The 24487-nt window shown below is 37.8% G+C and overlaps 1 protein-coding gene and 1 long non-coding RNA gene across 4 annotated transcripts; one reads left to right on the plus strand and one right to left on the minus strand.

The window, feature by feature from the left end:
- Positions 1-281: 281 nt before the first annotated feature.
- Positions 282-7682, plus strand: LOC127644840 (gastrula zinc finger protein XlCGF57.1-like). 2 transcript variants are annotated; one of them, XM_052128240.1, is made up of 2 exons: positions 282-683; positions 3274-7682. In XM_052128240.1, the coding sequence occupies exons 1-2, from the start codon at positions 599-601 to the stop codon at positions 4572-4574; spliced, it is 1386 nt and encodes a 461-aa protein (XP_051984200.1). In that variant the 5' UTR covers positions 282-598; the 3' UTR covers positions 4575-7682. The 2 variants fall into 2 exon arrangements, with proteins under 2 accessions (XP_051984200.1, XP_051984201.1); XM_052128241.1 differs by having other exon boundaries at positions 587-718.
- Positions 7683-7812: 130 nt separating this feature from the next.
- On the minus strand, positions 7813-22710 carry LOC127644866 (uncharacterized). Of its 2 annotated transcripts, XR_007970733.1 has the most exons (10): positions 22598-22710; positions 22331-22473; positions 21601-22185; positions 21301-21402; positions 20768-21220; positions 20236-20412; positions 12153-12212; positions 11745-11840; positions 11611-11672; positions 7813-11015 (listed from the first exon to the last, which is right to left on the minus strand). It is a non-coding gene; the product is annotated as an uncharacterized LOC127644866 (long non-coding RNA). The 2 variants fall into 2 exon arrangements; XR_007970732.1 differs by having other exon boundaries at positions 21301-22185.
- Between the last annotated feature and the right edge of the window lie 1777 nt (positions 22711-24487).

Consider the following 24487-nt stretch of genomic DNA (forward strand, 5'->3'; position numbering starts at 1 on the left):
CACAATTTAAATCTATCCACAATCACTGTTTAAATGTAGGTACATTCAATCAAAATGAACAAATGAGACATTTAAGAAATGTGTTTACTGCAGGATCAATCGGCCTATATTAAAATTGCCACTAGATGGAGCCCAAGCAAAGGAAAACGTACAGGGCAACAAACTACTGCAACGAGTTTCGTCTAATCATAAATGATTCAACATTTTGCAGTACGGAAACGCTCAAGGTACATTACAACGAATGATATGTGCATTGCACTAGTACAAACAACATCCTGCAAACAATAATTTAATAATTATCCAGTATAAATGTAGGCTATGCCACTATGTGGATGAATTATTCTACTATTAATTTGTCTATTAGTTATCTGCAAACGTTTGTATGCTTTTTGGACTACTATGCCCACAACCTCTTGCGCCAAAGAAAAGGAGGAGGGGTTTGCGATATACGAGGGGTTGCGGAAATAAACGAGTCGGGATTCGTTTCTGAAAATGCTACGATTATCGTCGACTTGAACGTGATTAAACCGCCTATCCAAATGAGCAGGGAAAACTTCAGGGGCAACGGTTGAAATCTACGTGATATACATTTGTAAATATGGATTTTATTAAAGTGGAGATTGTGGACATTAGTGATCCAGAAACATGGAGAATAACGAATGAACATGCTGAGGAACAAAGAGGTTGGTGTCCATTGATGATTAGAAATGACGTTAAGGTAACAAAGCTTCTGGCAGTTCATCAAATTTGGTGGCTGTCGAAGGACAATAATAGATGTATGAAATAACATAATTAAACAAAAATATTTTAATAGAATGGCTTCCGACCAGTGTATGAGAATGCAATAGGCCTGTCATGATAAGCACTTTAGTTGGACGATATATTGTCCCAGAAATAATTGCACTAAACTATATCTTTGTCATTTTAAGACCATATTATGCCACTGATATAATGATAATATAATAGCATAATAATGCAAGTACAACCTTTCAAAGAGCAATGAACTTTTAATTCTTAAGAATATTCAGACATTGGAATCGGAATGTCAAAAATAAATAAATTGGGAAGGCCCCTCTCCATCTCCAACTGCGTTTTTTGTTCCAGCTCAGAAAACTGGATGGGATGGTTTTGTTTCAGCTGAGCTTTTTGGTTAGTTGTATTGCCACTGTTTTTAAATAAATTCGATATTCCGGCTCGTTCGCGTTTATGGGCTCTCCTCTCATTCCGCTTAAAGCCAAACTGTTCCCACACCGGAGCTGTGGAATGCGGCTTTGAAACCAACTGAATCTATACTTATTCTTCCAAACCTTCAGGCTGGAATTATGCAGTCGTCAGGAGAAACACCTATTAAAGCACATATTAGCCTCGAGTAACACGACAGCTCCACATTAAGCATTGTCATGTGCATGTCCTTCAGACAAGTAAATTGGTCATTCACTTGTCCAGAAAAAAAAAGCTTCCATTATGATCATTCACACCTGATAAGATCACAGTGCAGAAAGATGGTAAATCATTACTCGCCCTCAAGCCTGTGTGCATTTCTCTTTTCTGAGAAACACAGAATTAGATTTATGGCAGAATATAAATCACAGTCACTATTCACTGTCACTGCATCTTTTTACTTAAAATAAAAGTGGATTGAGACTGAAACTAACATTCTCATTTTGAGCTCAACAGAAGATAGAAAGACCGGTTTGGAACAGCATGAAGGCAAGTAATGATGACAATTTTTGGTAGCTTTACAATAAAGTTCACTAACATTAAATAATGTATTAGCTATCATGAACTAAAATGAACAATGTTCTACAGCATTTATCAATCTTAATGTTAGTTACTAAAAAAATGACAATTGTTCATTGCTAGTTCATAATGCATGAACTAATGTTAACACATACAACTTTTTATTTTAATGTATGAAAATGTATTAAAATACTGTATGTTGGAATTATCATTAACCAAGATGAATAAATTATATAAAAGTGGTGTTTATTGTTACTTATCATGATATCTGATGTAGTTAACTAATGTTAACAAATGGAATCTTTTCACCAAATAAATTTTTTTGGGTAAATCATCTCTTTTAGAGATAAAGTCAGTTCTCACCAGTTGCAATAAAAATGGCTGTTTAATATTGACAAAATGCATTGAAAATGTTAACAGATAAAATCCTGAGAGAGCCTTGCTGCTAAATCACTTATGATGTATATACAGATATGCATATTAAAGATAGCTAATGTTTCATTGTGTGTAATTTATTGATGTTATAGTATTAATATTATTATAATGTATATAGTTATATAAAATTGACAGATTCACATGGCAGAGAAAATACCTCGGATACAGAGGATTTTGACCTCTAGAAAGATGAGAGATGTAACGGGTGCACAACACCATTCGCATGTCCAATTAACAGGTTTATCAAATCTAAAGTTCAGTAGTTACGTGCTTCCCCACTGCTCGCGCTCACAAGCTGCTGAACGCAGCATTACGAGTGAAGCTGCGTTCACACTGCCAGTGACACGCAGCAACAAAACGACCTCAACTCATGCAGTTTCAATGAGAGCTGGTGACTTCCGGCAACACGAGCGACGGCAACCATTGGCGACTGGATGTGGGCGTGTCCAGTCAACAAAGTTGAGAAATGTTTAACTTTATGCAAATGATGACTTTCAGGAGCTACAGCCAATTCGAGAGAAGATGATAGAGCTCACGTGATCTTAATATTTTTATAATAATATTAATTGTAAAGAAACAGTGCCATACACACCACTAGCGACCTAAACACCAGCCACTGGAGACATGCAGCGATAAAGTAGCTGTCAGTGTGAACGCAGATTTTAATCGTGCTACTTGTCAAGTCGGGCAAGTAAAATTCTCTTTAACTTGCCCGTTCAAAATTCCACTTGTCCCGGACAAGCGTTAATGTCAAGCCCCAACACATAATCTTCACCTGTCGCTGTGTGTGTGGAGCTGCCTGAGCCCCGCCTTCGACGAAAAAAGAGCCGACGAGAGAACCGAAGCAGCGCGACTGGCTAAAATGCTGGTGACATGAATTATTATGTAAAGAAACACTCATGTAAACACAATGGGCAATATTGAAGTCATGTTCATATATCGTAAGATAAGTCGATAACATAATTATCGTGACAGGCCTACAAAATAGTCTATCTTCCAGATATGATGACATGTTTAATTTGGGTCACTTTTATTGCTCTGCATTTTATATTTGTCTCTGATGAATTTAATTTGGACAATTTAATATGTTCATTTTAGACCTGATGGAAGTGAAGGAGGAACGTCAAGAACTGAATGATGTGGAGGATGAACATCAGTATCAAAAACCTTATAATATCACTACTGGAGAAAAATATTTTAGTTGCTCACAGACTGACAAGAATGCTTCTGAAAAAATGACAAAAATGGGAACCAAAAATTCTTTCACCTGCCCTCAGTGTGGCAAGAATTTCACACATAAAGGAAACTTCAATGATCATGTAAGAATTCACACTGGAGAGAAGCCTTACACATGCTCTCAGTGTGGGAAGAGTTTCACATGTAGAGGACACCTGAAGACTCACATGAGAGTTCACACTGGAGAGAGGCCTTTCACATGCCTTCAATGTGGAAAGAGTTTCACATATAAAGGACACCTTAAGGATCACATCAGAACACATACTGGAGAGAAGCCTTTCTCATGCGATCTGTGTGGAAAGGGTTTCATACAAAAAGGACACCTTAAGGATCACATAAGAATTCACACTGCAGATAAGCCTTACACATGTGATCAGTGTGGAAAGAGTTTTGCACAGAAAGGAAACCTGAAGATTCACATGCGAACTCACTCTGGAGAGAGGCCTTACACGTGCCTTCAGTGTGGCAAGAGATTCACAAATCATGGAAACCTATTAAGTCATATGAAAATTCATTTGGTTGAAGAAATACACACCTGTTCTCAGTGTGGCAAGAGTTTCACTGGGGCAGCACATCTCAAAAAGCACCTCCTTTATCATTCAGAAGAAAAGCCATTTAACTGTGAACAGTGCGGTCAAACCTTTATTTTTGCATCACTCTTAAAAAGACATCTGAGAACTCATGCAAATGAGAGGCCCTATGTGTGCTCTTTTTGTGGCAAATGTTTTCTATGGCTCCACAATTTAAAAGACCATCATAAAATACATGCCGGTGTGAAAGCTCACGTGTGCTTTGAGTGTGGGAAAGCCTTTACCAGATCCAGTTATTTGGAACAACATCAAAACATCCACACTGGAATATCACCTTACAAGTGTTCACATTGTGGAAAGAGTTTCAAACTCCCAGGATCCCTGAAAGCACATGTTGTAAGAGTGCACACTGGAGAGAAACCGTACCCCTGCCTGACATGTGGGAAGAGTTTCAGCCATTCAGGACACCTGAAAGCACATTTAAGAGTGCACACTGGAGAAAAGCCATACCACTGTGCTTCATGTGGAAAGAGTTTCAGCCAATCAAGTTATTTACTGACTCATAAAAGAAAGCATTGTCGGTATCACAGTGAGCAAAGTTCATCTTCAGGTCCAACACTCTCATGTAAATAGTGTCATCAGGGTACCCAAACTGTAAAATACTTGGCAAGGTCCATTGTTCTCAATCTACTGTTTATCTGATATATAAAAAGTTTTCCAAAATACTACTGCAATTTGGAGAATTCTCAACATCAAAACTATTGCTCACAGTCACCAGTTTTCTGGTCAGATCTTTGGATTGCTGTTTTCAATAAACTGATGCATCTGGGTTACAAACCCGTCTGTTGAGCCCATTTCATTGCAAACCAAACCTGACCTGATGTTATTTATGTGTTGATGCATGTGGGGAGGCTGCCAAGTTTTGGGCCACGTCCACACTGATACGTTTTCATTTGAAAACGCATCTTTTTCTCTAAGTTTTGGCCTTCCGTCCACACTTCACGTTGTAGTGTGGACTGGGAAACGGAGATATCTGAAAATGATGACGTATTTGTTGTCATGTGACGCAGTCATGTGATCCATTCAACCAAAGCAATCAAGATGGCGGCATGTGTTGTAGCGTTGTTGTTTAGCCTGATTTTCACTTTGATAGTGTTGTTAAAGATAAATGTTACTTTGTACAACATACCCATTGCATTCCTTCAAAAGCGATGGGAAGTTTACTCGGAATTGGTGTCTGGCAACAGAACACCAGGACAAATGCGTTTCAGATTGTGAAAGCAGCGGCAATATTTTTGCATGCACAGTAAGGGGCTTTAAGTGTTTTCATATGTTTCAGTGTGGATGAGCAACTTTTGGAAAACGCTTGAAAATGCCAGTGTGGATTGAGATCATTTCAAAAACAAAAATGTATTGGGATTAATGTATATGTAGCCACAATGGTGTACTGCTTTTATGGATTTAAAGATATCAATATTTGTAAAATTGCATGACCACCTTATGTACTGTAGAGGTGTAATATTAAATCACTGTCTTGCACATATTTATATTGAAGAGATGTTGATAACATGGGAATGGGAGGTGACCATAAATCACTGGGTATCTAACCCTGTTCCTGTTGGGCTACCTTCCTGCAGAGTTTAGCTCCAATCAGTGCGCAAAGTGGTTCTGTATGCTGTATGCCGGTATGCTGTACTGGCAATAATGTGCAAATGATGTAACCACATCGCATTCGAGGTGTAAACACTAATCCGTCCCGTATGCATCCCGGACAACACTGAAGCACCACCCCTCACCTGTCAATCAACTGCTGTGCTAAAACAAAACAAGACACACAATATACAGTTTATATACGATATAAGGTACTTTTGCTGCATGGTTTGTGAAGAGCAATTAATAAACCAGTAACAGCTCCATGATAGGGTTGCAGTTCTGTACAGTTGTTTTAACAAAATTAAAATAAAAAACATGTTGCTCATTTGGTACATGTGTGCGATTCTACTGACTGTATCCATGTCAAAGGAGAGGCTATAGTAGGCAATATGAAGAGGGCGTAATGAGGGCGTTGCCATTTGATTACCTTGATTTGTACTGTACGGCACTATTATAGTCCATCCAGTCCTCCAATCCAATTTCTTCCATTTTGGTCTTAATTTAATTGATCAGCACAGAAACCATAACACTCATAGGATAGACAGTATATAACATAATGTCTTTCAATAAATACTGTCTTAATAATTATATTAATGAATTAATATAATTGTCTTATATTATTTAAGTATTTCACGTATACAATTTGCCAAGTGAGCTAATTTCAGGAATGTAACAGAATGTCTCCCTGACCATTCAGATAGCGCTTTCATTGTCAAAATATATTAGTCTATATTAGTCATCCTAAACATACTTTTTGGAGTGCATTTCTCTGTCTCCAAAAGGTGAATGAAATGGCGATATCCATGGGGCGGACGGGGACTAAAAAGTGGCCCTGGACTTTCTGATCCAGAGCAGGTATCTCAGTGGTAAAAATGCTGGCTACCACCCCTGGAGTTTGAATCTTAGGGCTTGCTGAGTGACTCCAGTCGGGTCTCCTAAGCAACCAAATTAGCCTGGTTGCTAGGGAGGGTAGTGTTACGATTCCCTGTTGTCTGCCCCGCGTTTCACGTCACTGTCATGCACTACATTTCCCATAGTTCCCTGCCCTCACCACTGCCAGCATTCACTCATTGTTTTCACCTGATTGTCGTTTGTGATCATCCTGTGTCTGTTTGTTCTCCACTCCTTGTCGATCGTTGTACGTTGATGAATGTTTCTCACGTCTTTACTGTTTCGCTGTTTTTGATGTTCCCATGTTTACTCCGTTTCCCTTCCAGCTGTGTTCATCCTGCCGTGTTTTCCCAGTTCCGTGTTCCTCCGATGTGTTCGTGTTTTAGTTTCAGTTTTCCCCCGTGGATGTTTCTTTTGTTCCTGCTTGTTATTTTCACTTTGATTTAAAATAAAGAACCCGCATTTAGATCCCACTCCTTGTCTGCCCTCGTCTGCATCATAACAGGTAGAGTCACACAGTGTAAAAAAAAAAATGCTATTTGTAGGAATAAAATCTTGAAAGACTTTGTTTTCAATCTGTAAAGACATTTCCCCAATTTGACCGGTCTCCTGTGTAATCCCCCTACCCAAATATTGGAAAATGAAAGTGGTTTGGTCCTCAAGTCCGCAGTCGCTGCAAACTGATTACACCACATGTAGGTCATAAATGATGGCGTAATCAGACTTAAAATGAGCAATGAGTCAAGTCATTATTATTTGTATAGCACCTTTCACAACACACATCGTTTCAAAGCAGCTTTACAGAAGATCAGCATTAACAGACGATAAAACTGTAATGTCTATAATGTCGATGAATCATCATTGTGTAATTAGATAAAATACGATTGTTAATCGTGTTTAAAAATAAATAATTAAATAATAATTTTATTTATAACCCCAGTGAGCAAGCTGAAAGTGACTGTGGCAAGGAACACAAAACTCCATAAGATGTGGATTAATGGAGAACTAAAGCAGCCTAATTGTGGGTTGGAGGATAAATTAGGTGTATGCCTGGCTAAATAGATGAGTCTTTAGTATAGACTTAAACTGAGAGAGTGTGTCTGCATCTCGAACAGTGTTTGGGAGACTATTCCATAGTTTAGGAGCCAAATATGAAAAGGATCTACCTCCGTTTTTGGTTTTGGTATTCTAGAAAATATTAACAGGCCAGAATTTTGCGATTGTAATGAACTTGATGGAATATAGCGTGGTAGAAGATCACTTAAGTACTGTGGAGCTAGACCATTTAAAGCTTTGTTGTTAACATTGTTAACAGAATTTTAAAATGAATATGGAATGGAATATAGCGATGGAATGAGCGGAGATAGAGCAAGAGGTTGCAAACAGTTTATGAGTTTCTTACAGAAGAAATGTCAGTCAATCATGTCAACATAGCTACTTACCCGAGGCGATTGCTTTAAGACAACAGGGAAATTACGCCTTCCCTTAAAATTTTATAAAAATTGCACAATGGCGTGTTATCAAATTGCATATAACTTCTCTATAATTTTGATAATTATTCCCCCAGTTCAATAGGGATAGTTCACCCACAAATGAAAATAATTTCATCATTTACATGCTGTGACTTTCTTCTGCTGAACACAAATTAAGATTTATCTCAGCTCTGTTGGTCCATAGAATGGTGATGGTGAATGGTGATCAGACCTTTGTAGCTCCAAAAATCCCATAAAGGAAACATAAAAGTAATCCATAAGACTCCCATGTTAAAATCCATGTTTTCTGAAGTAATATTATAGGTGTGGTTGAGAAAATACATCAAAATTTATGTCCTTTTTTACTATAAATGTCCACTTTCATTTTCAGATGTGAAAGTGAATCTAAACAGGCACAACATTTGACTTTCAGATGTGAGAGTGAAAGTGGAGATTTAGAGGGGAAAAGGGACTTAAATGTGGATCTGTTTCTCACCCACACCTATTATATTGCTTCTGAAGATATGGATTTAACCATTGGAGTCTTAACATTACTTCTCTGTTTCCTTTTTGATTTTGGAGCTACAAAGGTCTGATCACCATTCACTTGCATTGTATGGACCTACGGAGCTGAAATATTCTTCTAAAAATCTTCGATTGTGTTCAGCAGAAGAAAGAAAGTCACACACATCTGGGATGTTATGAACGTGAGTAAATTATATCATTTGTGGGTAAACTGTCCCTATAAATAACAAAAGTGTGCAACAGCATACAACACTTGATGTTATCTGAATTATTGTGTCCATCGGAGTTTGTGGACACACGACCCATAGAGCCTATTGAAGCCGTGCCATGTCCAATTGAGGTCAGTGGAGTAAAAGATTGATATTATTTGGACAAGATGCTATAAATGTGTCATTTTGGGTCCTTTCCACATGGCGTGTGTCTCTGGGTGTCTATGGGATCTTCATGGGTCCTATTTGCATGAGAGAAATGATCTGACTATTTTTTGGACAGTGTATTTCTATCCTGCCTGGAAGCCTGACTTCTATATCTGATGATTGGTGGAGCTCTCAAACGGGCTTACCATGTAACAAACGCCCAATCATTAGGCTCATTTGAGATGAGCAAGTTCTGCGCAGAACCAATCACAAGTGATCAGCGGCAGGTGCATGCCGGTTAGAAATCTGCCCAACTTGCTGTGTTGTCATGGTGACGTATGCCAAAAAAACCTTGTGAGAGCGAGGTGCATTATACATCTGTATAATTTGTCAACATTATTAACTCTTTTTGACTAGACTATATAGTAAATATGAAGTAATTTAAGCAAAGTGACATCAGTTCTGGGAGGGGTGCATGCACATCGACAGGTTTTAAAGTTATAATCACTGAGATCTGTGATTGTTCATAAAAATGACTAGCTTTGTGTTGATATTGTAACTAGACAGTACCTCTTCAAAATAAACCCAGAAGAACCAAATATAAAAATGTAGTATAGTGTATATATACAGCTGTGGCCAAAAGTATTGGCAGTGACATAAATGTTGTGTTTCACACATTTTCCTGCTTCAGTTGTTGTGGTGATGATTCACATTGTTTCTAGATTATTGTGCAGAGTGATCAGATGCATTTTAAATAATTTCAGAAAGCTTCATTGGCCAAAACAAATGTACTTTATCACAAATATAAATAGATTTTTTTGGTCCTGGCTCAAAATGACCAGCTAACATCATTTCACTAATCATATCAGCAGCACCTGAGAAAGTGTGAACGAGTACTAGTCAGGTGAAATCACTCTATCCTTATGAATGGATTATAAGAGCAGACAGATTGCTATAAAAGGAGGGAAGAAGTGCTTCCAATCATTGTGTTCTTGTTAGCAATGATTACCTCTAAAGAAAGATGTGCAGCCATCATCGCTTTGCATCAAAATGTCCTCACATGCAAGGAAATTGACTTCTGGAAAATCAATTGTCCGGAGAAGAAAAGGTAAATGCTACCATGAGTCATGTGTCGTGTCAACAGTGAAACCATCCTGAGACCATCCATGTGTGGGGTTTCTTTTCAGCCAAGAGAGTGGGACCTCTCACAATTCTGCACAAAAACACTGCCATGAATAAAGAATGGTATCAAAACATCCTGCAAGAGCAACTTCTCCCAACGATCCAGGAGCAATTTGGTGATGATCTGTGCATTTTCCAGCATGATGGAGCACCATGTCACAAGGCAAGAGTGATAATGAAGTGACTCGGAGATCATTACATTGAAATGTTGGGTCCGAAGCCAGGCAAATCCCCAGAACTTAATCCCATTGAGAACCTGTGGTCAATCCTCAAAAGGCTAGTGGACAAGCAGAAGCCCACAAGTTGTGATCAACTCCGAGCACTAATAAGGTGAGAATGGATCTCCATCAGTCAGGATTTGGCCCAGAAGCTGATGTCCAGCATGCCAGAGCGAATCGCAGAGGTTATGAAGAACAAGGGTCAACACTGTAAATATTGACTCTTTGCATATATTGAATTTTTTTGCCAATAAAAGCCTTTCAAACTTATGAAATAGTTATCATTGTTTTCCAGTATACCATAGAAACATGTGAAAAAATTATCTACAAACACTGAAGCAGCAAACTTTGCAAAACACAAAATATATGTCACTGCCAATACTTTTGGCAACGGCTGTACACACAAGTTCATATGCAGTATATAGTATATACATTAATTTACCTTTACTTGATGGAATTACCCATGCATTTGCATTCATTTCTGGAATATGTACATACCAGCTTGTGAGCATTTCATTTTCTTAACAATCCCCTGATCTATTAAATCATAATCAGAAATAGGTTTATTGACATATGCACACTTAAGGAAATAATACATTTATATTTGTTCAATAACAGAAGCTTCCAAGTACATGCAAAAATGGACTTAAACTGAACAATACAATAAAAATTTGAAAATTTGCCTTCAGAGCTAGTGGCAACTGTTCTCCACTGGATAGCACAGTGACAGTGGAGGCAAAACCTGATATGCTGGCATTTCAGGCAGTGACGTTCAGCCTGAAACAGAAGACACAGAGAAAAACATCACTGTATGTCTTCCCAGCTTGTCCATGTTCAAAGAGGCTGTGGTGGGGTACACAGCAGGCTTTGCAGTTAAAACATTTATGAAGAATATTCTGAGCACTACCTGTTATCTACTAGTTAAATCTTGCCTTAAGAATAGGTGGTGCATCCAAATTAAGCACAATTACAAAATAACTAGTAGTTACAAAGCCCTTAGTGTGAACTTTACATTATGTAAGACCTTACACACAACTTATCCTCATGTCCTTCCAAACCTGTCGATGGTGAACAAAACAAGTTATTTTGCTCACTATTTACTTCCCTTATATGGAATACACATTTTTTTTTAAATGTCGGGTTCTGCAAAAGAAAGTTATATGGATTTGGAAGGACACTAGGTTGAGTATATGATGACAGAATTGAAATTTTTGGGTCAACTTTTCTATTAATATTAAAAGTTATAACTATCTGAAACACAGTAATTTTATAAGACTATTGTTACACTGCATGTGGCAAAAGTATCTTCATTGCAAATAAAACAGATAGTATAATATGTTTTACTCCGTTATTGTTGTCTAGTCTCTGTTACCTGTTAAAACAGCTCTTCAGTGAAGCCAGGCTGACAACTGCCTCCTCATACAGCTTTTCCTCCTGTTTCAAAACAATTCCGGTATTATCTAACATTTAGTGGGATGATTATTGAAATCCAAGCTGCAAACTTACCTTGTTTAACTTCTACAATATCCATGTGCTCCTTGTCAATTCCAATTGATCACTTTAGAAATGATGCCCGTGAGCTGGGCCGTATTCAGGCCTGCACTGCAAAAAGTACAAATCACAAACAGAGAATTAATGCAAGCCCACATTGTATTCATCATATGTAACCAGTGTTGATTTGCAAGTAGATATTCAACTTGACCAAAAAAGCTAACTTGTTTAGTTATACTGTTATTCATTGTGGTTATTTTCCTAAGCTAACATTAGCTACATAGCAAATATTCATTTAGCCTAAGAAAATATCCACAATGAATGTTCAACGTATGCAAATGTTACACCGCATAATTATGTATTCAGAATAAAAACTTTAATGTCTGAAAAACATATGTTTGAAAATGTCTACTGATATCTTACCTCAGTTTCTTAAACCTGTTTCTATTGAAGTAACAGCGTGCATCGCTGAACGTAATGCTGCTGCAATAAAGAGTAACATAACACGATCACACTTAGAATAAGCAGGAGTCCAAATAAATAACTATTTACAAGTATAGGAAGATTGCATTGCGATGCTGTATATGCAGACTTAAACTTTTTTAAAGTGACTGGATGGGTAAAAATTACTCACAAAAACAGATAATTTCCCATCGAGACCCATAGGAATACAGAATGTTAGGGAATACCAAGATGGCGGCGCAGTAGCTTCACTGTTGTGATGTCATGAACAATCCAGTTATATATATAAATCAGTGGGTGGATACCATGGATACCGACGTAATCTCATGTTCTACACTCAGTTGAAATTCAGGATAAGCGCACTAATGTACACTAATGTACTCATTTGTAAACAGTGCTGCTCTTCCGTCTGTGATGCACGTACCTCAGTTCTCGTGTTTCAAATACCAGTGCGATTACATCACCGCATACTGTTTCTCATGGAAGCATGATTTAGTACTTAAATATTTAGCTAAATCATATCACTTTAGAAGACTGATTAATTTAACCGCTGGTGACATATGGATAACATTTATGCTGACTGTCACTGATTTTTGGAGTTTCAAATGATACATTTTGCAAGTCACTTTAATTTTAAGGACCTACTGAGCTGAGATCAGTGTTTGAATTAGGGGTTTATGTTTAATGAGATAAAAAATATAATTAATGCATGTATTCCAGTTTTTTCGACAATACAGTGATAATAAAGCAATATTTACCTACATATATTTTTACGAAACACGTTTTTTTTAATCAATAGTGTGTGCAAAACCTTCTAGTTCGCCCAGTAACATTTTAGAATTCAGTTGTTATTTATTATTATTATAGCCCAACAATTATTCATTAGTGCCCAGTTTTTCATTATAATACAGTTTGATACATTATTAATATTATTATTATTTTGAGGATTTGTTGTACAGTTTAAGTCAGTTTGCATACACATTAAATCATTAAAACTCCACAGATTTAATATTAGCAAACTATAGTTTTGGCAAGTCGTTTAGGACATCTACTTTGTGCATGACACGAGTAATGTTTCCAACAATTATTTACAGACAAATTGTTTCACTTTTAATTGACTATGTCACAATTTCAGTGGGTCAGAAGTTTACTAAGTTTAGTATATACTAAGTTAACTGCTTGGAAAACTCCAGAAAATGATGTCAAGCCTTTAGACAATTAGCTTCTGATAGGAGGTGTACTGAATCGGAGGTGCACCTGTGGATGTATTTGAAGGCCTAGCTTCAAACTCAGTGCCTCTTTGCTTGACAAAAATCAAAAGAAATCTGCAAAGACCTCAGAAAAAAAAATTGTGGAACTCCACAAGTCTGGTTCATTGTTGGGAGCAATTTCCAAATGCCTGAAGGTGCCACATTCATCTGTACAAACAATAGTATGCATGTATAAACACCATGTGACCACACAGTCATCATACCACTCAGGAAGAAGACACATTCCGTCTCCTAGAGATTAACACAGTTTGTGTCGAAAGGGCGAATCAATCACAGAACAACAGCGAAGGACCTTGTGAAGATGCTGGAGGAAACAGAGAGACAAGTATTTATATCCACAGTAAAGCGAGCCCTATATCGACATAACCTGAAAAGCTGCTCAGCAAGGAGAAGCCACTGCTCCAAAACCACCATAAAAAAGCCTAGAACACATTTTGCAAGAGCACATGGGGACAAAGATCTTTTTGGTGAAATGTCCTGTGGTCTAATGAAACAAAAATAGAATTGGTTGGCAATAATGAAGTATGGGGGTGGCAGCATCATGTTGTGGGGGTGCTTTGCTGCAGGAGGGACTGGTGCACTTCATAAAATAGATGGCATCATGAGGAAAGAATATTATGTGGATATATTGAAGCAACATCTCAAGACATCAGCCAGGAAGTTAAAGTTCAGTCGTAAATGTGTCTTCCAAGTGTCTAGTAATTTGGCTCATAGACAATGACCCCAAACATAGCTCCAATGTTGTGGCAAAATGGCTTAAGGACAACAAAGTCAAGGTATTGGAGTTTCCATCACAAAGCCCTGACCTCAATTCGATAGACCATTTGTGGGCAGAACTGAAAAAGCGTGTGCGAGCAAGGAGGCCTACAAACCAGTTACAACAGTTCTGTCTGGAGGAATGGGCCAAAATTACAGCGACTTACTGTGAGAAGCTTGTGGAAGGATACCCAAAACATTTGACCCAAGTTAAACAAATTAAATGCAATGCTACCAAATACTAACAAAGTGTATGTAAACTTCTGACTCACTGAGAATGTGATGAAAGAAATAAAAGCTGAAATAAATCATTCTCTCCACTAATATTCTGATATTTCACTTTCTTAAAATAAAGTATTGATCCTATCTGACCTAAGACAGGATATGTTTTCTACGATTACATGTCAGAAATTGTGAAAAACTGAGTTTAAATGTATTTGGCTAAGGTGTATGTACATTTCTGACTTCAACTCTTTACAATAGTAATATATTTATTTTATTTACTTTACTTTCACCTGGATCTTATATTCTAATGCTGCAGTGTATTGTTCATCATGTTTCTAAAGGCTGTATTTTATGTTAGCATTGTAGGCAACATTTGTGTCAATAACAGTAAAAATGCAAGGCACAGCGGCCCCTCAGCACACTAGAGCAGAAGAGAGAAAAAACCTTGCCGTTTATCAAGCGCTGAAACTTTGCTTGGTGCAGAATAATCTGGAATAATCTTAAACATTGTAATAGTCACATCTTTGCAAACTGAACTTGTTCAAAATGTTAAATATTTGTGACACCTGCGCCAAAAACAATCTACTGTAGACACAGAGCAAGAAATGAAACAGAACGCAGGTGTTTCAACATGTGTTTCTGAGACCTGAAGTTATTTTTAACATGACAAAGTGTGTAAAAATGTGCCAGTGTGAGACAGTGAAGAAATTGCGAGACATGGTGCAGCAGTCAAGGACCAACTCGTGTTTACATTGGAAAACAATGGAAAAACAGAGCAGACACACGCAAAAACGAGTTCGGTGTGAATGGCCCCTAACACATGGGTGAAACAAATTCGGAATGTCAAGTGGACTGAAGTCGTAAAGGAACTAGAATGCTTAACTTAAAGCAATTTGTACAAAATATTTGCTCTGACAGAATGCAACATCTGTCCCAGTTTTCATAAATAATCTAAACTTGCTCTGGTTTCTGAGGGAACTTTCAGGTGGTGACTGAGTGACACTGGCAGAGTGAATCTGCATTTTCACCTCACAATAGCGGTAAAATATAATTCTTCTTTGATAAACGATTGTCTTAACTCCAAAATGACTAACATTAAATCACCTTTTATCTTAGAACTAAACCATCACTAGAGGTTAAATAAAATGCACGCAGTTAATATGCCTGTATGTATGTAACACAATATGTTAGTTTAAAATCAAACAGTTGTAAAGTTACATTGATGTTATGTGGAGAAATAGCTTTTTCTATTTATTATGCTGCACCATCAATATCTTTAAATACACAACCAGCTCATAAACTAGCGACAGCAAAGAAAACAATTTAAAGTAGTACATATTATTGCATTACGATGAACTACTTCCAATTTAATAATGCTACACACTATTCATCTCAGCGACATTAACCACCACTATTTAAATTCAAAAATGTATATTATTAAGAGTGTAACATCTCACTCTTCTTAATGAATTAATTTGAATGAATATATTGAATTATTCAGTTAATTTTTTGTTGGGATTCATGTAGGATTCATGGGTAGTCGTGCGTGCGTCTGACGTAACACTGGCTAAGAAATGTTTCTATTTTTCTTCAAATGTATTCTGATGAATAAAGAAAGTCATACTTACCTGGGATATCACGAGGGTGAGTAAATAATGAGATCATTTTCATTCTGGGTGAACTATCCCTTTAATGCTCATTGGCTTAAACAACTGTTTTGTTCTCTTCTGAAATGTTTGAATTTGTTTATCTCTAATATCATGTTTTGTGTGTGTGAATGTGAATATTCCCAACATTCTGACTGTATGGGATATATTTACAAAACTAAATTAAAAACAAATAATGACTTGTCTTTCATACTTTCGATTTTGATCAAATATTCAAGTTGATTATCCCCCCTAAAAAAACAATCAAGCCAAATTTCTTTCTCTTAAAAAAAACAGCATTGTTTTCTCATTTCTGCTGATTTCTTTTCAGAATGAAAATCAAACTATCAAAACGTACACTGATTGAATCTGTGTAGGTCCGTGTATGTTTTGATAATTTGATAATCGGTTTGAATATTTAATTTGCACATGAGGGTGGGCTTGAAACGCCCCCTTTCCACTGATTGGTCAACCGGCGCCATCATCAAATCTTCCTCAAAGCCATGAGACAGAATTAATGTCCACCGCTAGTCCAGTTGTACATATTCATAATGTGTTCGATTGGCTGCTCAAATCTGATTACAACTGCTAAATATTATTAAACTCATCAAACCACTGGACTAAGGAGTGACTGTGACACAAACCGTAGGCAGGGTCTAGACAGTGGACTAAAGACAGTTTCAGGTTGGATATTTAATGGATATTTGCCTGTAGTTTTCCTTAAGTCCACCAACAGCAGTTACTGTAGGGACTGTTAACATAGTGACAAAACACATTTTTCAAATTTCAATAGTGGTTTACCCATTAGTCCAAAAACTTTCAAAACTGATTCTATCTGACCCAACGGAAGAGACACATAATACCGAATTTTTATATATTTTTTTTAGATTTAATTCTTGCACTATTTTAAATGATTTATTAAATTTTTTTAACTTCAATAGCTCCTTGGTCATGTGACCTACAACCATTAAACTACTTTAAGAACATCCACTCATTTATCCTTGAATATTTATCCTTGAATATTGCACTTCCTTTTGTTTGTGAATAGAGCAATTTTGAATGCTAAAAAACTCACTGTTCACAAAACTATATTTATATGATTTTAGTGTGATAAAATCACATACTAACCTTTTAAGTGTAAAGTTATAGACAATTTTACAACTTTGTTACCATGACGATGTCAGCAAACCCTAAAACGACTGTAAAATTATGATTTATACAACTTTCAGCTCAAATAATACACAAGTTTTAACAGAAGAATTAATGCGAGTGCTTTAATAAAATTATAAGCTTCACATTTCTGCACTCTCCAAAAATTGGCCCCGTTGACTTCCATTGCAAGTGTCTCACTGGAACCCAGATTTTTTGCTTTTCTTTTTTTTTTTAAGGACGAATCAAAAATCATTTTTGTGGTAATCAACATTATGCCACAAATGTTACTGATTGTGCTTAACTTGTATTGAACCCGGAATATTCCTTTTATTTATTATTTTATAAAAATATTTAGGTATTCACTTTATATAACTTTTGTTTATTATTTTCTTTTCTCTTTTCTATATATATATTATATATATATACACAGGGTTGGGGACTACGGAATACATGTAATGGGATTACGTATTCAAAATACAAAATATAAGTAACTGTATTCCACTACAGTAACAATTTAAATCATTGGTAATTAGAATACAGTTACATTTAAAAAGTATTTTGATTACTGAAGAGATTACTTTGCATTTTATTGTCATTTGTTTCATTTAATATTTAGTGCTTTCAGATGGAAAACATTTATACATATAAATGATATAAAGTGCATTTGAACAGCGGTGAAACACTTTCTGATGATGTGTTACATTCATACGAGCAGACAGAGAAGTACGTTTGAAATAAGTTTGGAGCAGAAGAAATAGAAATAAACCTTGTGTAAATTGTCAGATTTATGCTAAGCTAAAATGCTATTTCTAGCCATTTTAAATTTGACACGTTACCAGGCACGATCATATTTTTATATCAAGAAAATTCACGTTGGATCATAATTTCTTTTTCTAGTAACACCTTTGATATTAGGGCAAAAATCATATTCTTGATAATAATTTTTGTATTGTTTTCCTGTAAAAATCTTTAAAACAAAATCAATTTGATTTATCTTGTTTTAGAAACAACACTGCATAAGATATTTAGGTTTTTCAGAGAATGTATTTTTAACATGTGTATTTTGTCTTTCTATACTGACAGAGTTTTTATAGTCAAAACAAGTGAAAAATAATCTACCAGTGCTGAAGAAGTAATCCAAAGTATTTAGAATACATTACTGACCTTGAGTAATCTAACAGAATATGTTACAAATTACATTTTAGAGCATGTATTCTGTAATCTGTAGTGGAATACGTTTCAAAAGTAACCCTCCCCACCCTGTGTGCCTATACGTATAGCCTATATTTTTGAGTATATTATTTATGTTTGAGATGAGAATGTAATTATATTGCTTAAAGGAATAGTTTACCCTAAACTGAAAATTCTCTCATAATTTACTCACCCCAGCTGTGTATGAGTTTCTATCTTCACCTGAATTTATTTGAAGAAAAATATATATTAGCTCAGAAGGTCTTTAAAATGCAAGTGAATGGAGATTTCTATTTAAAGCTCCAAAAATCACAGACAGTAAGGATAAACGTCATCGAAACGACTCCAGTGGTTAAATTAGTGTCTTCTAAAATGATATGATTGCTTTTGGTGTGAAAGATGATCATCCAGGATAAGCACACAAATGCACCATTGTGAGTAAAGAAACAGATAAATACAGATCTAAACCAAAACCAAACCAAGCTACTGTACAGCATTCCTCCTCATTTGTAAACATTGCTGCTCTTTCTACTGTGACTCACGTGTCAGTTCTTGTGTGTTTCAAATGCTAATGCGATTATGTCACGTGCAAACTGCTGCTGAAAGGAAGAATGATTTAGAGTTTTAAAAAGTATTTAAGTATTTATCTTTTTCACCAAAAGTGATCATGTCGATTTAGAAGACATTATTTTAACAGCAGGAGTCATATGGATGAAGTTTGGAGCTTCAAAAGAGAAATCGCCATCCACTTGCATTTTAAGGACCTACTGAGCTAAGATATGTTTCTTCAAATGTGCACACACCTGGGATATCATGATGGTGAGTAAATAATGAGAGTATTTTAAATTTTGGGAGAACTATCCCTTTAAAGTCCAATTCAAATTCAACACCATCGTCAAAAAGTGATATGATTACATTGCTATGAAATGTTCAAATGGATTTGGAATTCTAATGAATGGTGTTCACTTAATGTGATTTTAACTGCTTGCTCAGGCTACAGGATTTCTGCATGTATCATCAAATCTAATTGAATGCTTTTTAATGACTTTTTTAATGCCATACATGACCCATGACTAACCACGTGTGTGTGTGTGTGTGTGTGTGTGTATGTATACATACACACACACACACACACACTACACACACATACACACATATATATATATATATATATATATATATATATATATATACACACACACTCACCTAAAGGATTATTAGGAGCACCATACTAATACTGTGTTTGACCCCTTTCGCCTTCAGAACTGCCTTAATTCTACGTGGCATTGATTCAACAAGGTGCTGAAAGCATTCTTTAGAAATGTTGGCCCATATTGATAGGATAGCATCTTGCAGTTGATGGAGATTTGTGGGATGCACATCCAGGGCACGAGCTCCTGTTCCACCACATCCCAAAGATGCTCTATTGGGTTGAGATCTGGTGACTGTGGGGGCCATTTTAGTACAGTGAACTCATTGTCATGTTCAAGAAACCAATTTGAAATGATTTGAGCTTTGTGACATGGTGCATTATCCTGCTGGAAGTAGCCATCAGAGGATGGGTACATGGTGGCCATAAAGGGATGGACATGGTCAGAAACAATGCTCAGGTAGGCCGTGGCATTTAAACGATGCCCAATTGGCACTAAGGAGCCTAAAGTGTGTAGCGCAGCCACATAAGGGATGAATATTTATATCGCTGTTAATTACCCTAATTATGCTTATAAGACAGCTGTTATGTTCTAACTATTCTTCCTGTGTTTATTGCCCAGATAAGTGTTTTTGAGTTCTCGTTTTACTCACGTGAGAGTTCTGTCGCGTAGCTCCAAGGAATTCCCAGTGACGTCACTCCAAATCAGCTGTGTGACTTTTTCTTCCGTTTAAATGGAGCCGGGAAACCGCCGTTCTGGAGTGACACGTTGATGCTCAAGGGGATTTGCGATCGATCGCGCGAAAAACCTCCGCCAAGGCTGTTACAGACTGTGAAATAGAAAGACACTGTGGGATTATCTTTTTTGTAGATTTTTTGCCTTTGGATTTCGTCACAGAACAGCGCTGCTTCACATCGAGCTCACGGACTTAACATATCCACCGGTGAGGCCGATTCATCACACACACACACACACACACACACACACACACACACACACACACACACACACACACACACACACACACACACACACACACACATAAACAGGACATTGTACGGGACTCCTATAGTCATTTCATTTACTTTTCATTTATTTATTTCTTGATTTCTTGTTTGTATTTTGTATTCCAAGTCACTAGAACAACACATTCAACATTTCAACATGGTTCTACATAGACTTACCCAAGCCAATCTGACGCTGAATATGAAGAAATGCCACTTCTTCAAGAGTCAGCTCAAATTCCTCGGCCATATAGTCTCTGAGAGGGGAGTAGAGATTGACCGAGAGAAGACCAGAGCCATTGCAGAGTTCCCCCCACCACAAGATCTGAAAGCCTTGCAACGATTTCTGGGACTGGCAGGGTGGTATCATAAGTTTATTTCCCACTTCGCTGACATTGCTGGCATTGAACCACCTCAAAAAGAAAGGAGTTAAGTGGGAGTGGACGCCAGAGTGTCAGTCTAGTATGGATGCACTTATACAAGCTTTACAAAACTCACCAGTGTTGATACAACCTGACATTAACCAACCCTTCCAGGTTCATATGGACGCAAGTGAGGTAGGAATGGGTGCCATCCTCACTCAGCATTCAGAGGAGGGAGAAAAGGTGGTAGCCTATGCATCACGGACCCTAACTGGAGCAGAGAAAAATTACAGCACTTCTGAAAAGGAATGTCTAGCAGTGGTTTGGGCGGTTGAAAAGTGGAGACATTACCTGGAGGGAAAAACCTTCGAAGTCTTCACAGATCATGCGGCACTTGCATGGGCGTTCAACTGCCCTAAAACATCCTCACGCCTTACCCGCTGGACACTCCGCCTGCAACAGTTCAGTTTTCAAGTTCATCACAGGAAAGGTTGCCTCAATCAGGGACCTGACGCATTGTCCCGGGTCCTGGAGAAACCTATTGCTGATGATGCTCCTTGCCTGATCACGTCTTCACACAATGCATCTACATTACCTCAATCTCTGGAAGAAATAATAAAAGCTCAAAGTTTGGATGATACCATCTCTCACCTGCAGTCTAACATGAACCCTCGAACAGTCAAAGACCAACCCATCACCTTTGAAGACCTCCAAGGGGTGTGGTACCGCAGAGTTCCTATGAAAAATCAAGGAGTGAAATATCAACTGGTAGTACCACATTCCTTAACATCTGATTTCATGCATTACTATCATGATAATCCACTCTGAGGTCATCTTGGACGGTTGAAAACTCTGCTGAAGATCCTAGACGTGGCATGGTGGCCGTCTGTCCGGAAGGACGTCTGCCAATACATTAAAACCTGTGAGATATGCCAGAAATACAAGCCCAGCAATACCAAACAATCGGGATTGATGCAGAGCACATTGATCACAGAACCTGGACACACGTTAGGGGTGGACCTTATGGGACCCTTCCCCAACAGTAAAAAACAGAACACGTACCTCCTTGTCATTGTGGATTATTTCACAAAGTGGGTAGAAATGTTCCCACTCAGAGACAGTAAGACCCAGAAAATAGTGAAGATTCTGCGGGAGGAGATATTCACTCGTTGGGGGGTACCCAAATACCTGGTGTCCGATAGGGGCCCCCAATTCACTTCCAGCCTTCTGGGCGATCTGTGCAAAACATGGGGATGTGTTCAGAAACTCACCACGAGTTATCACCCACAGTCAAACCTAACAGAGAGGATCAACCGAACAGTAAAAACTATGATTGCTGCCTATGTGGGACAACAACATCAGTCCTGGGACCAGTGGCTACCTGAATTCCGCTATGCCATTAACACCGCCCAGCAAGAAACAACAGGAAAGTCTCCTACAGAGCTCATGCTGGGTAGGCAAATTCTAGGACCACTGGAACGTCTTATCCACCAACCACCTTCACCAGATCAAGCTGCTTATTCCCTGGTAGAACGACAAAACATCATGATGGAGGAAGTGAGGAACAGAATGAGGATGTGCCAAGCCAAACAAGCTAGGTATTATAATAACCGTAGGAAAAATGCGCAGTTTCAAACGGGTGACCTACTTTTGATTAAAACTCATCCTCTCTCTAGTTCCTCAAACAAATTCTCTGCCAAGCTAGCGCCCAAGTGGGAGGGTCCAGCTGAAATAAAAAGTAAAACAGGGCCAATAAATTACACTGTGTGCTGGGGCAACCCACAAAGAACCGATATATTAAATGTGGTAAACCTGAAGCGCTATTATGGACGCTCTCCTCCTATGCCGCTGGCTGGGGGGATTATGTAGCGCAGCCACATAAGGGATGAATATTTATATCGCTGTTAATTACCCTAATTATGCTTATAAGACAGCTGTTATGTTCTAACTATTCTTCCTGTGTTTATTGCCCAGATAAGTGTTTTTGAGTTCTCGTTTTACTCACGCGAGAGTTCTGTCGCGTAGCTCCAAGGAATTCCCAGTGACGTCACTCCAAATCAGCTGTGTGACTTTTTCTTCTGTTTAAATGGAGCCGGGAAACCGGCATTCTGGAGTGACACGTTGATGCTCAAGGGGATTTGCGATCGATCGCGCGAAAAACCTCCGCCAAGGCTGTTACAGACTGTGAAATAGAAAGACACTGTGGGATTATCTTTTTTGTAGATTTTTTGCCTTTGGATTTCGTCACAGAACAGCGCTGCTTCACATCGAGCTCACGGACTTAACATATCCACCGGTGAGGCCGATTGATCACACACACACACACACATAAACAGGACATTGTACGGGACTCCTATAGTCATTTCATTTACTTTTCATTTATTTATTTCTTGATTTCTTGTTTGTCATTTGTACATTTATATATATATATATGTCTGGATTCACTTTGATGTTTTTTTCTTCTACTTATTGTAAATACACCTTGGGTTTAAAACAAATTGTTGTCTTCCTAGCCTTTTTTGTTTGATAAAACTTCCCATAACCTTACGAACTTGGGGTCAAGACCGCAGTTTTTTGTGTATCATCTCCTATAAATCTAGGCTGAGCGTTACAAGTGTGCCAAGAAAAAATTCCCCACACCATTACACCACCACCACCAGCCTGCACAGTGGTAACAAGGCATGATGGATCCATGTTCTCATTCTGTTTACGCCAAATTCTGACTCTACCATCTGAATGTCTCAACAGAAATCGAGACTCATCAGACCAGGCAACATTTTTCCAGTCTTCAACTGTCCAATTTTGGTGAGCTCTTGCAAATTGTAGCCTCTTTTTCCTATTTGTAGTGGAGATGAGTGGTACCCGGTGGGGTCTTCTGCTGTTGTAGCCCATCCGCCTCAAGGTTGTGCGTGTTGTGGCTTCACAAATGCTTTGCTGCATACCTCGGTTGTAACGAGTGGTTATTTCAGGCAAAGTTGCTCTTCTATCAGCTTGAATCAGTCGGCCCATTCTCCTCTGACCTCTAGCATCAACAAGGCATTTTCGCCCACAGGACTGCCGCATACTGGATGTTTTTCCCTTTTCACACCATTCTTTGTAAACCCTAGAAATGGTTGTGCGTGAAAATCCCAGTAACTGAGCAGATTGTGAAATACTCAGACCGATCTAACATTTTTAATGCCTGTAGGAATAACATTTAATGCTATTTAAGGCCTTAATTTTGGCAAAATCCATTTAATGACTTTTAATGCTTTTTAATACCCCTTGGAAACCCTGGGCTATGTCCACACCTTCTTTTTCTCTAGGTTTTGGCCTTCCACCCACACTGAGACGGTGTTTTTAAAAAACTGTCCCAGGTCAGGAAGCAGACAAACTGGTTAATCCGAACGTCTGCTAGCCGCCTTGAGACGTCACACAGGTCACTTAAACTACAACACATAGAGACTGTATCACCTAGATATCTCATAGAGACTGTGTCTGTTCCCCGAACTACCAAACAAAATACCCTCACTAAATCATTTAGAAAAAATGTGATTAA

The sequence above is a fragment of the Xyrauchen texanus genome, chromosome 6 (assembly GCF_025860055.1).
Source record: "Xyrauchen texanus isolate HMW12.3.18 chromosome 6, RBS_HiC_50CHRs, whole genome shotgun sequence".
Classification (NCBI taxonomy): Eukaryota; Metazoa; Chordata; class Actinopteri; order Cypriniformes; family Catostomidae; genus Xyrauchen; species Xyrauchen texanus.